This window comes from Oncorhynchus masou, unplaced genomic scaffold (genome assembly GCF_036934945.1).
Source record: "Oncorhynchus masou masou isolate Uvic2021 unplaced genomic scaffold, UVic_Omas_1.1 unplaced_scaffold_3714, whole genome shotgun sequence".
NCBI classification, from domain to species: Eukaryota; Metazoa; Chordata; class Actinopteri; order Salmoniformes; family Salmonidae; genus Oncorhynchus; species Oncorhynchus masou.
The window spans coordinates 1-15,621 of record NW_027010116.1 but is presented as its reverse complement, the minus strand read 5'-3'; the positions used below and the strand labels follow the sequence as shown (position 1 = coordinate 15,621).

The 15,621-nt window shown below is 40.1% G+C and overlaps 1 protein-coding gene across 1 annotated transcript; it reads right to left on the bottom strand.

Moving 5' to 3' along the window:
- Positions 1 to 52: 52 nt before the first annotated feature.
- LOC135534635 (probable global transcription activator SNF2L2) lies at positions 53 to 13,304 on the bottom strand. Its single transcript, XM_064961568.1, has 4 exons — positions 13,063 to 13,304; positions 554 to 673; positions 350 to 458; positions 53 to 57 (listed from the first exon to the last, which is right to left on the bottom strand). Exons 1-4 carry the CDS (start codon positions 13,288 to 13,290, stop codon positions 53 to 55), a joined length of 462 nt encoding a protein of 153 aa, XP_064817640.1. The 5' UTR covers positions 13,291 to 13,304.
- Positions 13,305 to 15,621: the final 2,317 nt, after the last annotated feature.

The following is a 15,621-nucleotide window of genomic DNA, read 5'->3' as shown; positions in this document are numbered from 1 at the left end:
ACCACAATAACAATGTCACATATCTGAGCTTATCAGGGTCTTTGCTCCTCCTTTACCCTGAGGACCACAATAACAATGTCACATATCTGAGCTCAACAGGTCTCTTGTCCTCCTTTACCCAGAGGACCACAATAATACTGCCACATATCTGAGCTCACTAGTGGTCTTTGCTCCTCCTTTACCCTGAGGTCCACAATAACAACGTCACATATCTGAGCTCATCAGGGTCTTTGCTCCTCCTTTACCCTGAGGACCACAATAACAATGTTGAATATCTGAGCTCATCAGGTCTTTTTGCTCCTCCTTTACTGACCGTCACAAAATGAGTTAACAGGATTCTGCTTCCTACCTTCTTGTCTTTCTCCGATCCACTCGGTGAGAGGATTCCTCTGCCCTGGCATGTGACGGTACAGAACCCTCTGGATGGTCGATATATCACACTTGATGACATACTCCACCTACAACATCAAGTATATGTGGTTTGTTTACATCAAGTATCATTCAGTACCAAGTATCTGTGGTTTACATACTGTAACGTTTCTATAGTATAAGCCCTCTCACCTTCTCTGGAAGCTGGGACTCCACCTCCTTCTTGAGTCGTCTGAGCAGGAAAGGGCGGAGCACCTTGTGGAGAGCGGATAATCAGGATTGTCTCTTCCTCATTCAAGTCCACCTGGGGATCAATCAGGGTCCTCCATTAACTTAATCTACTAACAAGCTAGTTACTAGTGCATTTACTCGTGTAGTTCCTCCAGTGTAGTTCCTCCAGTGTAGTTACTCTAGTGTAGTTACTCTAGTGTAGTTACTCTAGTGTAGTTACTCTAGTGCAGTTACTCTAGTGCAGTTACTTGTGTATTACTCTAGTGTAGTTACTTGTGTAGTTATTCTAGTGTAGTTACTAGTGTAGGTACTATAGTGTAGTTACTTGTGTAGTTACTCCAGTGTAGTTACTAGTGTAGTTACTCTAGTGTAGTTACTAGTGTAGGTACTCTAGTGTAGTTACTCATGTAGTTACTCGTGTAGTTACTCCAGTGTAGTTACTCTAGTGTAGTTACTCCAGTGTAGTTACTCTAGTGTAGTTACTAGGGTAGTTACTCTACTGTAGTTATTCCAATGTAGTTACTTGTGTAGTTACTCTAGTGTAGTTACTAGGGTAGTTACTAGCGTAGGTATTCTAGTATAGTTATTCCAGTGTAGTTACTTGTGTAGTTATTCTAGTGTAGTTACTAGTGTAGGTACTCTAGTGTAGTTACTTGTGTAGGTACTCTAGTGTAGTTACTCATGTAGTTACGCGTGTAGTTACTCCAGTGTAGTTACTCTAGTGTAGTTACTCCAGTGTAGTTACTCTAGGGTAGTTACTAGGGTAGTTACTCTACTGTAGTTATTCCAATGTAGTTACTTGTGTAGTTACTCTAGTGTAGTTACTAGGGTAGTTACTAGTGCAGGTACTCTAGTATAGTTATTCCAGTGTAGTTGCTTGTGTAGCTACTCTAGTGTAGTTACTCTAGGGTAGCTACTAGTGTAGTTACTAGTGTAGGTACTAGTGCAGGTACTCTAGTGTAGTTGTTCCAGTGTAGTTACTCTAGTGTAGTTACTCTAGTGTAGTTACTCTAGTGTAGTTACTCTAGTGTAGTTACTAGTGTAGTTACTCTAGTGCAGTGACTAGTGTAGTTACTCTAGTGTAGTTACTCTAGTAGTTACTAGTGTAGTTACTAGTGTAGTTACTCTAGTGTAGTTACTCTAGTGTAGTTACTCTAGTAGTTACTAGTGTAGTTACTAGTGTAGTTACTCTGTAGTTATTCCAATGTAGTTACTTGTGTAGTTACTCTAGTGTAGTTACTAGGGTAGTTACTAGTGTAGTTACTCCAGTGTAGTTACTCTAGTGTAGTTACTCCAGTGTAGTTACTCTAGCGTAGTTACTAGGGTAGTTACTAGGGTAGTTACTAGAGATGATTTACTCTACTGTAGTTATTCAATGTAGTTACTTGTGTAGTTACTCTAGTGTAGTTACTAGGGTGGTTACTAAGCGTAGGTACTCTAGTATAGTTATTCCAGTGTAGTTGCTTGTGTAGCTACTCTAGTGTAGTTACTCTGTGTAGTTACTAGGGTAGTTACTAGTGTAGTTACTAGTGTAGGTACCAGTGCAGGTACTCTAGTGTAGTTATTCAGTGTAGTTACTTGTGTAGTTACTCTAGTGTAGTTACTAGTGTAGTGACTAGTGGCGTTACTCTAGTAGTTACTAGTGTAGTTACTAGTGTAGTTACTAGTGTAGTGACTAGTGGAGTTACTCTAGTGTAGTTACTAGTGTAGTGACTAGTGTAGTTACTCTAGTGTAGTGACTAGTGTAGTTACTCTAGTGTAGTTACTAGTGTAGGAACTAGTGTAGTTACTCTAGTAGTTACTAGGGTAGTTACTAGTGTAGTTACTAGTGTAGGTACCAGTGCAGGTACTCTAGTGTAGTTATTCCAGTGTAGTTACTTGTGTAGTTACTCTAGTGTAGTTACTAGTGTAGTGACTAGTGGAGTTACTCTAGTAGTTACTAGTGTAGTTACTCTAGTGTAGTTACTAGTGTAGTGACTAGTGTAGTTACTCTAGTGTAGTTACTAGTGTAGTGACTAGTGTAGTTACTCTAGTGTAGTTACTCTAGTAGTTACTAGTGTAGTTACTCTAGTAGTTACTAGTGTAGTTACTCTAGTAGTTACTAGTGTAGTTACTAGTGTAGTGACTAGTGTAGTTACTCTAGTGTAGTTACTCTAGCAGTTACTAGTGTAGTTACTAGTGTAGTTACTCTAGTAGCTACTAGTGTAGTTACTAGTGTAGTTACTAGTGTAGTGACTAGTGTAGTTACTCTAGTGTAGTTACTCTAGTAGTTACTAGTGTAGTTACTCTAGTAGTTACTCTAGTAGTTACTAGTGTAGTGACTAGTGTAGTTACTCTAGTGTAGTTACTAGTGTAGTGACTAGTGTAATTACTATAGTGCAGTTACTCTACTGCAGTTACTCTAGTAGTGACTAGTGTAGTGACTAGTGTAGTTACTCTAGTGTAGTTACTAGTGTAGTTACTCTAATGCAGATACTCTAGTAGTTACTAGTGTAGTTACTAGTGCAGTTACTCTAGTGTAGTTACTCTAGTAGTTACTAGTGTAGTTACTAGTGTAGTTACTAGTGTAGTTACTCTAGTGCAGTTACTATAGTAGTTACTAGTGTAGTTACTCTAGTAGTTACTAGTGTAGTTACTAGTGTAGTTACTCTACTGTAGTTATTCCAATGTAGTTACTTGTGTAGTTACTCTAGTGTAGTTACTAGGGTAGTTACTAGTGTAGTTACTCCAGTGTAGTTACTCTAGTGTAGTTACTCTAGTGTAGTTACTCCCAGGTAGTTACTCTAGGGTAGTTACTCTACTGTAGGTATTCCAATGTAGTTACTTGTGTAGTTACTCTAGTGTAGTTACTAGGGTAGTTACTAGTGTAGGTACTCTAGTATAGTTATTCCAGTGTAGTTGCTTGTGTAGCTACTCTAGTGTAGTTACTCTAGTGTAGTTACTATGGTAGTTACTAGTGTAGTTACTAGTGTAGGTACCAGTGCAGGTACTCTAGTGTAGTTATTCCAGTGTAGTTACTTGTGTAGTTACTCAGGTGTAGTTACTAGTGTAGTGACTAGTGGAGTTACTCTAGTGTAGTTACTTGTGTAGTTACTCAGGTGTAGTTACTAGTGTAGTGACTAGTGGAGTTACTCTAGTAGTTACTAGTGTAGTTACTAGTGTAGTGACTAGTGGAGTTACTCTAGGGTTTATGAACTGTTATGTATGGTCATGGACACAGTCACTACAACAGACCCGTAGAGACTGAATATGGCCCAAAGTGCTGATTTGTTATCACCATCTCTCATCTCTAAAGCGTTGCACCACTTTCACATTGTGACTAGTGTAGTTACTAGTGTAGTTACTCTAGTGCAGTTACTAGTGTAGTTACTCTAGTGCAGTTACTCTAGTAGTTACTAGTGTAGTTACTCTAGTGTAGTTACTCCAGTGTAGTTACTCTAGTAGTTACTAGTGTAGTTACTAGTGTAGTTACTCTAGTGTAGTTACTCTAGTGTAGTGACTAGTGTAGTGACTAGTGTAGTTACTCTAGTGCAGTTACTCTAGTAGTGACTAGTGTAGTTACTAGTGTAGTTACTAGTGTAGTTACTAGTGTAGTTACTAGTGTAGTTACTCTAGTGTAGTTACCAGTGTAGGTACTCTAGTGTAGTTACTCTAGTGCAGTTACTCTAGTAGTTACTAGTGTAGTTACTAGTGTAGTTACTCTAGTGTAGTGACTAGTGTAGTTACTCTAGTGTAGTTACTCTAGTAGTTACTAGTGTAGTTACTAGTGTAGTTACTCTAGTGTAGTTACTCTAGTGTAGTGACTAGTGTAGTTACTCTAGTGCAGTTACTCTAGTAGTGACTAGTGTAGTTACTAGTGTAGTGACTAGTGTAGTTACTAGTGTAGTTACTCTAGTGTAGTTACTAGTGTAGTTACTCTAGTGTAGTTACTAGTGTAGTGACTAGTGTAGTTACTCTAGTGTAGTTACTCTAGTAGTTACTAGTGTAGTTACTCTAGTAGTTACTAGTGTAGTGACTAGTGTAGTTACTAGTGTAGTTACTCTAGTGTAGTTACTAGTGTAGTTACTCTAGTGTAGTTACTAGTGTAGTGACTAGTGTAGTTACTCTAGTGTAGTTACTCTAGTGTAGTTACTCTAGTGTAGTTACTCTAGTGTAGTTACTAGTGTAGTTACTAGTGTAGTGACTAGTGTAGTTACTCTACTGTAGTTACTAGTGTAGTGACTAGTTCAGTTACTCTAGTAGTTACTAGTGTAGTTACTCTAGTGCAGTTACTCTAGTAGTGACTAGTGTAGTTACTCTAGTGTAGTTACTCTAGTGTAGTTACTAGTGTAGTGACTAGTGTAGTTACTCTAGTGCAGTTACTATAGTAGTTACTCTAGTAGTTACTAGTGTAGTTACTAGTGGAGTTACTCTAGTGTAGTTACTCTACTGTAGTTACTAGTGTAGTGACTAGTGTAGTTACTCTAGTGTAGTGACTAGTGTAGTTATTCTAGTGCAGTTACTAGTATAGTGACTAGTGTAGTTACTCTAGTGTAGTTACTCTAGTAGCTACTAGTGTAGTTACTAGTGTAGTTACTAGTGTAGTTACTAGTGTAGTGACTCTAGTGTAGTTACTCTGATGTAGTTACTCTAGTAGTTACTAGTGTAGTTACTCTAGTAGTTACTAGTGTAGTTACTAGTGTAGTGACTAGTGTAGTTACTCTAGTGTAGTTACTCTAGTAGTTACTAGGGTAGTTACTAGTGTAGTTACTAGTGTAGTTACTCTAGTAGTTACTAGTGTAGTTACTAGTGTAGTGACTAGTGTAGTGACTAGTGTAGTTACTAGTGTAGTTACTCTAGTGCAGTTACTCTAGTAGTGACTAGTGTAGTGACTAGTGTAGTTACTCTAGTGTAGTTACTAGTGTAGTTACTCGTGTAGTTACTAGTGTAGTTACTCTAGTGTAGTTACTAGTGTAGTGACTAGTGTAGTTACTCTAGTGCAGTTACTCTAGTAGTTACTGGTGTAGTTACTCTAGTAGTTACTAGTGTAGTTACTCTAGTAGTTACTAGTGTAGTTACTTGTGTAGTGACTAGTGTAGTGACTCTAGTGTAGTTACTCTAGCAGTTACTAGTGTAGTTATTAGTGTAGTTACTAGTGTAGTGACTAGTGTAGTTACTCTAGTGTAGTTACTCTAGTAGTTACTAGTGTAGTTACTCTAGTGTAGTTACTAGTGTAGTTACTAGTGTAGTGACTAGTGTAGTTACTCTAGTGCAGTTACTCTAGTAGTTACTAGTGTAGTTACTCTAGTGCAGTTACTAGTGTAGTTACTCTAGTGTAGTTACTAGGGTAGTTACTAGTGTAGTTACTAGTGTAGGTACCAGTGCAGGTACTCTAGTGTAGTTATTCCAGTGTAGTTAATTGTGTAGTTACTCTAGTGTAGTTACTAGTGTAGTGACTAGTGGCGTTACTCTAGTAGTTACTAGTGTAGTTACTAGTGTAGTTACTAGTGTAGTGACTAGTGGAGTTACTCTAGTGTAGTTACTAGTGTAGTGACTAGTGTAGTTACTCTAGTGTAGTGACTAGTGTAGTTACTCTAGTGTAGTTACTAGTGTAGGAACTAGTGTAGTTACTCTAGTGTAGTTACTCTAGTAGTTACTAGGGTAGTTACTAGTGTAGTTACTAGTGTAGGTACCAGTGCGGTACTCTAGTGTAGTTATTCCAGTGTAGTTACTTGTGTAGTTACTCTAGTGTAGTTACTAGTGTAGTGACTAGTGGAGTTACTCTAGTAGTTACTAGTGTAGTTACTCTAGTGTAGTTACTAGTGTAGTGACTAGTGTAGTTACTCTAGTGTAGTTACTAGTGTAGTGACTAGTGTAGTTACTCTAGTGTAGTTACTCTAGTAGTTACTAGTGTAGTTACTAGTGTAGTTACTCTAGTAGTTACTAGTGTAGTTACTAGTGTAGTGACTAGTGTAGTTACTCTAGTGTAGTTACTCTAGCAGTTACTAGTGTAGTTACTAGTGTAGTTACTCTAGTAGCTACTAGTGTAGTTACTAGTGTAGTTACTAGTGTAATGACTAGTGTAGTTACTCTAGTGTAGTTACTCTAGTAGTTACTAGTGTAGTTACTCTAGTAGTTACTCTAGTAGTTACTAGTGTAGTGACTAGTGTAGTTACTCTAGTGTAGTTACTAGTGTAGTGACTAGTGTAATTACTATAGTGCAGTTACTCTACTGCAGTTACTCTAGTAGTGACTAGTGTAGTGACTAGTGTAGTTACTAGTGTAGTTACTCTAGTGCAGATACTCTAGTAGTTACTAGTGTAGTTACTAGTGCAGTTACTCTAGTAGTTACTAGTGTAGTTACTAGTGTAGTTACTAGTGTAGTTACTCTAGTGCAGTTACTATAGTAGTTACTAGTGTAGTTACTCTATTAATACTAGTGTAGTTACTAGTGTAGTTACTCTACTGTAGTTATTCCAATGTAGTTACTTGTGTAGTTACTCTAGTGTAGTTACTAGGGTAGTTACTAGTGTAGTTACTCCAGTGTAGTTACTCTAGTGTAGTTACTCTAGTGTAGTTACTCCCGGGTAGTTACTCTAGGGGTAGTTACTCTACTGTAGGTATTCCAATGTAGTTACTTGTGTAGTTACTCTAGTGTAGTTACTAGGGTAGTTACTAGTGTAGGTACTCTAGTATAGTTATTCCAGTGTAGTTGCTTGTGTAGCTACTCTAGTGTAGTTACTCTAGTGTAGTTACTATGGTAGTTACTAGTGTAGTTACTAGTGTAGGTACCAGTGCAGGTACTCTAGTGTAGTTATTCCAGTGTAGTTACTTGTGTAGTTACTCAGGTGTAGTTACTAGTGTAGTGACTAGTGGAGTTACTCTAGTGTAGTTACTTGTGTAGTTACTCAGGTGTAGTTACTAGTGTAGTGACTAGTGGAGTTACTCTAGTAGTTACTAGTGTAGTTACTAGTGTAGTTACTAGTGTAGTGACTAGTGGAGTTACTCTAGGGTTTATGAACTGTTATGTATGGTCATGGACACAGTCACTACAACAGACCCGTAGAGACTGAATATGGCCCAAAGTGCTGATTTGTTATCACCATCTCTCATCTCTAAAGCGTTGCACCACTTTCACATTGTGACTAGTGTAGTTACTAGTGTAGTTACTCTAGTGCAGTTACTCTAGTAGTTACTAGTGTAGTTACTCTAGTGTAGTTACTCCAGTGTAGTTACTCTAGTAGTTACTAGTGTAGTTACTAGTGTAGTTACTCTAGTGTAGTTACTCTAGTGTAGTGACTAGTGTAGTGACTAGTGTAGTTACTCTAGTGCAGTTACTCTAGTAGTGACTAGTGTAGTTACTAGTGTAGTTACTAGTGTAGTTACTAGTGTAGTTACTAGTGTAGTTACTCCAGTGTAGTTACCAGTGTAGGTACTCTAGTGTGTTACTCTGGTGCAGTTACTCTGTAGTTGCTAGTGTAGTTACTAGTGTAGTTACTCTAGTGTAGTGACTAGTGTAGTTACTCTAGTGTAGTTACTCTAGTAGTTACTAGTGTAGTTACTAGTGTAGTTACTCTAGTGTAGTTACTCTAGTGTAGTGACTAGTGTAGTTACTCTGGTGCAGTTACTCTAGTAGTGACTAGTGTAGTTACTAGTGTAGTGACTAGTGTAGTTACTAGTGTAGTTACTCTAGTGTAGTTACTAGTGTAGTTACTCTAGTGTAGTTACTAGTGTAGTGACTAGTGTAGTTACTCTAGTGTAGTTACTCTAGTAGTTACTAGTGTAGTTACTCTAGCAGTTAATAGTGTAGTTACTAGTGTAGTGACTAGTGTAGTTACTCTAGTGTAGTTACTCTAGTGTAGTTACTCTAGTGTAGTTACTAGTGTAGTTACTAGTGTAGTGACTAGTGTAGTTACTCTACTGTAGTTACTAGTGTAGTGACTAGTTCAGTTACTCTAGTAGTTACTAGTGTAGTTACTCTAGTGCAGTTACTCTAGTAGTGACTAGTGTAGTTACTCTAGTGTAGTTACTCTAGTGTAGTTACTAGTGTAGTGACTAGTGTAGTTACTCTAGTGCAGTTACTATAGTAGTTACTCTAGTAGTTACTAGTGTAGTTACTAGTGTAGTTACTCTAGTGTAGTTACTCTACTGTAGTTACTAGTGCAGTGACTAGTGTAGTTACTCTAGTGTAGTGACTAGTGTAGTTATTCTAGTGCAGTTACTAGTATAGTGACTAGTGTAGTTACTCTAGTGTAGTTACTCTAGTAGCTACTAGTGTAGTTACTAGTGTAGTTACTAGTGTAGTTACTAGTGTAGTGACTCTAGTGTAGTTACTCTGATGTAGTTACTCTAGTAGTTACTAGTGTAGTTACTCTAGTAGTTACTAGTGTAGTTACTAGTGTAGTGACTAGTGTAGTTACTCTAGTGTAGTTACTAGGGTAGTTACTAGTGTAGTTACTAGTGTAGTTACTCTAGTAGTTACTAGTGTAGTTACTAGTGTAGTGACTAGTGTAGTGACTAGTGTAGTTACTAGTGTAGTTACTAGTGTAGTTACTCTAGTGCAGTTACTCTAGTAGTGACTAGTGTAGTGACTAGTGTAGTTACTCTAGTGTAGTTACTAGTGTAGTTACTCTAGTAGTTACTAGTGTAGTTACTAGTGTAGTTACTCTAGTGTAGTTACTAGTGTAGTGACTAGTGTAGTTACTCTAGTGCAGTTACTCTAGTAGTTACTGGTGTAGTTACTCTAGTAGTTACTAGTGTAGTTACTCTAGTAGTTACTAGTGTAGTTACTTGTGTAGTGACTAGTGTAGTGACTCTAGTGTAGTTACTCTAGCAGTTACTAGTGTAGTTATTAGTGTAGTTACTAGTGTAGTGACTAGTGTAGTTACTCTAGTGTAGTTACTCTAGTAGTTACTAGTGTAGTTACTCTAGTGTAGTTACTAGTGTAGTTACTAGTGTAGTGACTAGTGTAGTTACTCTAGTGCAGTTACTCTAGTAGTTACTAGTGTAGTTACTCTAGTGCAGTTACTCTAGTAGTGACTACTGTAGTGACTCTAGTGTAGTTACTAGTGTAGTTACTCTAGTGCAGTTACTCTAGTAGTTACTAGTGTAGTTACTAGTGTAGTTACTCTAGTGTAGTTACTCTAGTGCAGTTACTATAGTAGTTACTAGTGTAGTTACTCTAGTAGTTACTAGTGTAGTTACTCTAGTGTAGTTACTAGTGTAGTGACTAGTGCAGTTACTCTAGTAGTTACTAGTGTAGTTACTCTAGTGTAGTTACTCTAGTGTAGTTACTAGTGTAGTGACTAGTGCAGTTACTCTAGTAGTTACTAGTGTAGTTACTCTAGTGTAGTTACTCTAGTGTAGTTACTCTAGTGTAGTTACTCTAGTGTAGTACGACCCTGCCTCACACAGGAAGCGGCGCAGGTCCTAATCCAGGCACTTGTCATCTCCCGTCTGGATTACTGCAACTCGCTGTTGGCTGGGCTCCCTGCCTGTGCCATTAAACCCCTACAACTCATCCAGAACGCCGCAGCCCGTCTGGTGTTCAACCTTCCCAAGTTCTCTCGTCACCCCGCTCCTCCGCTCTCTCCACTGGCTTCCAGTTGAAGCTCGCATCCGCTACAAGACCATGGTGCTTGCCTACGGAGCTGTGAGAACGGCACCGCAATACCTCCGAGGCTCTGATCCAGGCCCTACACCCAAACAAGGGCACTGCGTTCATCCACCTCTGGCCTGCTCGCCTCCCTACCACTGAGGAAGTACAGTTCCCGCTCAGCCCAGTCAAAACTGTTAGCTGCTCTGCCCCCCAATGTGGAACAAACTCCCTCACGGCAGCCAGGACAGCAGAGTCAATCACCACCTTCCGGAGACACTGAAACCCCACCTCTTCAAGGAATACCTAGGATAGGATAAGTAATCCTTCTCACCCCCCACCCCCTCCCTTAAATGATTTAGATGCACTATTGTAAGTGGCTGTCCCACTGGATGTCAGAAGGTGAATTCACCAATTTGTAAGTCGCTCTGGATAAGAGCGTCTGCTAAATGACTTAAATGTAAATGTAGTTACTCAGGTGTAGTTACTTGTGTAGTTACTCAGGTGTAGTTACTAGTGTAGGTACCAGTGCAGGTACTCTAGTGTAGTTATTCCAGTGTAGTTACTTGTGTAGTTACTCAGGTGTAGTTACTAGTGTAGTGACTAGTGGAGTTACTCTAGTAGTTACTAGTGTAGTGACTAGTGTAGTTACTAGTGTAGTGACTAGTGGAGTTACTCTAGGGTTTATGAACTGTTATGTATGGTCATGGACACAGTCACTACAACAGACCCGTCTGACTGAATATGGCCCAAAGTGCTGATTTGTTATCACCATCTCTCATCTCTAAAGCGTTGCACCACTTTCACATGTATTTATTTCATTATTTCCCTTGTACCCAGGTCTTCCGTTGTACAGCTGTTCCTTCTTGAAAATGTAAGGGATGAACAGCATGCATTCTGATGGCGCATAATAAATATTATTTCAAAGAGGAGCAAAGAGAAGCAATGTATTTAGATATAGAGCTTTTCACATGGTGATCACTATTCACATATTATTATCTATAATTATTCACATATTATTATCTATAGTTATTCACATGGTGATCACTATTCACATATTATTATCTATAGTTATTCACATAGTGATCACTATTCACATATTATTATCTATAGAGTTATTCACATGGTGATCACTATTCACATATTATTATCTATAGAGTTATTCACATGGTGATCACTATTCAAATATTATTATCTATAATTATTCACATGGTGATCACTATTCACATATTATTATCTATAGTTATTCACATGGTAATCACTATTCACATATTATCTATAGTTATTCACATATTATTATCTAGAGTTATTCACATATTATTATCTATAGTTATTCACATGATGATCACTATTCACATATTATTATCTATAATTATTCACATGGTGATCACTATTCACATATTATTATCTATAGTTATTCACATGGTGATCACTATTCACATATTATTATCTATAGTTATTCACATGGTGATCACTATTATTGTCGTATTATTAGTTATTAGTAGTATTATATAGCATTATTATTAGTATTATATAGTATTATTAGTTATTAGTATTATTAATAGTATTATATAGTATTATTAGTTATTAGTATTATTAGTAATATTATATAATATTATTAGTAGTATTATATAGTATTATTCGTTATTAGTATTATTAGTAATATTATATAGTACTATTAGTAATATTATATAGTATTATTAGTAGTATTATATAGTATTATTCGTTATTAGTATTATTAGTAATATTATACACCCAAACAAGGACACTGCGTTCATCCACCTCTGGCCTGCTCGCCTCCCTACCACTGAGGAAGTACAGTTCCCGCTCAGCCCAGTCAAAACTGTTCGCTGCTCTGGCCCCCAATGGTGGAACAAACTCCCTCACGACGCCAGGACAGCGGAGTCAATCACCACCTTCCGGAGACACCTGAAACCCCACCTCTTTAAGGAATACCTAGGATAGGATAAAGTAATCCTTCTCCCACCCCCCCTTAAATGATTTAGATGCACTATTGTAAAGTGGCTGTCCCACTGGATGTCAGAAAGGTGAATTCACCAATTTGTAAGTCGCTCTGGATAAGAGCGTCTGCCAAATGACTTAAATGTAATGTAAATGTATTCACATATTATTATCTATAGAGTTATTCACATGAGTGATCACTATTCACATATTATTATCTAGAGTTATTCACATGGTGATCACTATTCACATATTATTATCTATAATTATTCACATATTATTATCTATAATTATTCACATGGTGATCACTATTCACATCTTATTATCTATAGAGTTTGTCACATGGTGATCACTATTCACATCTTATTATCTATAGAGTTATTCACATGGTGATCACTATTCACATATTATTATCTATAGTTATTCACATGGTGATCACTATTCACATCTTATTATCTATAGAGTTATTCACATGGTGATCACTATTCACATATTATTATCTAGAGTTATTCACATGGTGATCACTATTCACATTATATTGCAGTCTGCACTTTTTTTGTCATTCAGTCAAATCTTTAATTGATAGAGATTTAGAAAGAGAACTGGTCATGCAGACGTACGCCTATCTGGCTAGGATATAACCTTTACCCTAACCCTATCTGTCTAGGATATAACGCTATCTGTCTAGGATATAACCTTTACCCTAATCATATCTGGCTAGGATATAACCTTTACCCTAATCATATCTGGCTAGGATATAACGCTATCTGGCTAGGATATAACCTTTACCCTAATCATATCTGGCTAGGATATAACCTTTACCCTAACCCTATCTGGCTAGGATATTGATGAATTTTTATGTATGTTTTGGACCGTGTTTGTCACCTAACTTGACCTTATAAAGTAGATATGCATTTGACACTCACCCTCTCCCCGGTCATGGCAAAGGGGGCATTGAACCACTGCTCGAAAGTGTTGCAGGACTTGAAGATGGTCGGCAGCAGGAAGTTGAGCAGGGCCCAGAGCTCAGGGAGCTTGTTCTGCAGTGGCGTGCCCGTCAGGAGGAGGCGCCGTGGGGCCACATAATGGGTATTCAACACCTGGGTCAGCTTACAATGGTGGTTCTTCATACGGTGACCCTCATCAACAATCATGTACTTCCAACGGATCTGGGGAGTGGAGATGGTGTGTGTGTGTATAGGGGATAGAAGAGAAAAGAAAATGTGTTTTATTGCATCAGTGGCTTTGGGTTAAGCACCTGACCCTGCTGTAGAGTCACATGTAGAGGGTTAGGGAGGAGGACCTGACCCTGCTGTAGAGAAACATGTAGAGGGTTAGGGAGGAGGAGGACCTGACCCTGCTGTAGAGTCACATGTAGAGGGTTAGGGAGGAGGACCTGACCCTGCTGTAGAGTAACATGTAGAGGGTTAGGGAGGAGGAGGACCTGACCCTGCTGTAGAGTAACATGTAGAGGGTTAGGGAGGAGGAGGACCTGACCCTGCTGTAGAGTAAAATGTAGAGGGTTAGGGAGGAGGAGGACCTGACCCTGCTGTAGAGTAACATGTAGAGGGTTAGGGAGGAGGACCTGACCCTGCTGTAGAGAAACATGTAGAGGGTTAGGGAGGAGGACCTGACCCTGCTGTAGAGAAACATGTAGAGGGTTAGGGAGGAGGACCTGACCCTGCTGTAGAGTAACATGTAGAGGGTTAGGGAGGAGGACCTGACCCTGCTGTAGAGTAACATGTAGAGGGTTAGGGAGGAGGAGCACCTGACCCTGCTGTAGAGTAACATGTAGAGGGTTAGGGAGGAGGACCTGACCCTGCTGTAGAGTAACATGAAGAGATTTAGGTAGGAGGAGGACCTGACCCTGTTGTTGAGTAACATGAAGAGATTTAGGTAGGAGGAGGACCTGACCCTGCTGTAGAGTAACATGTAGAGGGTTAGGGAGGAGGAGGACCTGACCCTGCTGTAGAGTAACATGTAGAGGGTTAGGGAGGAGGAGGACCTGACCCTGCTGTAGAGTAAAATGTAGAGGGTTAGGGAGGAGGAGGACCTGACCCTGCTGTAGAGTAACATGTAGAGGGTTAGGGAGGAGGAGGACCTGACCCTGCTGTAGAGTCACATGTAGAGGGTTAGGGAGGAGGACCTGACCCTGCTGTAGAGAAACATGTAGAGGGTTAGGGAGGAGGAGGACCTGACCCTGCTGTAGAGTCACATGTAGAGGGTTAGGGAGGAGGACCTGACCCTGCTGTAGAGTAACATGTAGAGGGTTAGGGAGGAGGACCTGACCCTGCTGTAGAGTAACATGTAGAGGGTTAGGGAGGAGGAGGACCTGACCCTGCTGTAGAGTAACATGTAGAGGGTTAGGGAGGAGGACCTGACCCTGCTGTAGAGTAACATGTAGAGGGTTAGGGAGGAGGACCTGACCCTGCTGTAGAGAAACATGTAGAGGGTTAGGGAGGAGGACCTGACCCTGCTGTAGAGAAACATGTAGAGGGTTAGGGAGGAGGACCTGACCCTGCTGTAGAGTAACATGTAGAGGGTTAGGGAGGAGGACCTGACCCTGCTGTAGAGAAACATGTAGAGGGTTAGGGAGGAGGACCTGACCCTGCTGTAGAGTAACATGTAGAGGGTTAGGGAGGAGGAGGACCTGACCCTGTTGTTGAGTAACATGAAGAGATTTAGGTAGGAGGAGGACCTGACCCTGCTGTAGAGTAACATGTAGAGGGTTAGGGAGGAGGAGGACCTGACACTGCTGTAGAGTAACATGTAGAGGGTTAGGGAGGAGGAGGACCTGACCCTGCTGTAGAGTAACATGTAGAGGGTTAGGGAGGAGGAGGACCTGACCCAGCTGTAGAGCAACATGTAGAGGGTTAGGGAGGAGGACCTGACCCTGCTGTAGAGTAACATGTAGAGGGTTAGGGAGGAGGACCTGACCCTGCTGTAGAGAAACATGTAGAGGGTTAGGGAGGAGGACCTGACCCTGCTGTAGAGTAACATGTAGAGGGTTAGGGAGGAGGACCTGACCCTGCTGTAGAGTAACATGTAGAGGGTTAGGGAGGAGGACCTGACCCTGCTGTAGAGAAACATGTAGAGGGTTAGGGAGGAGGACCTGACCCTGCTGTAGAGTAACATGTAGAGGGTTAGGGAGGAGGAGGACCTGACCCTGTTGTTGAGTAACATGAAGAGATTTAGGTAGGAGGAGGACCTGACCCTGCTGTAGAGTAACATGTAGAGGGTTAGGGAGGAGGGAGGACCTGACCCTGCTGTAGAGTAACATGTAGAGGGTTAGGGAGGAGGAGGACCTGACCCAGCTGTAGAGTAACATGTAGAGGGTTAGGGAGGAGGAGGACCTGACCCAGCTGTAGAGCAACATGTAGAGGGTTAGGGAGGAGGAGGACCTGACCCTGCTGTAGAGTAAAATGTAGAGGGTTAGGGAGGAGGACCTGACCCTGCTGTAGAGTAACATGTAGAGGGTTAGGGAG

Coding starts and splice junctions, on each gene's coding strand:
- LOC135534635 (XM_064961568.1), bottom strand. CDS start 13,290: ATGATTGTTGATGAGGGTCACCGTATGAAGAACCACCATTGTAAGCTG. Junction 674..13,062: donor TTGCCATGACCGGGGAGAGG/GTGAGTGTCAAA, acceptor ATTGATCCCCAG/GTGGACTTGAATGAGGAAGA. Junction 459..553: donor CTTCCAGAGAAGGTGAGAGG/GCTTATACTATA, acceptor TTGATGTTGTAG/GTGGAGTATGTCATCAAGTG.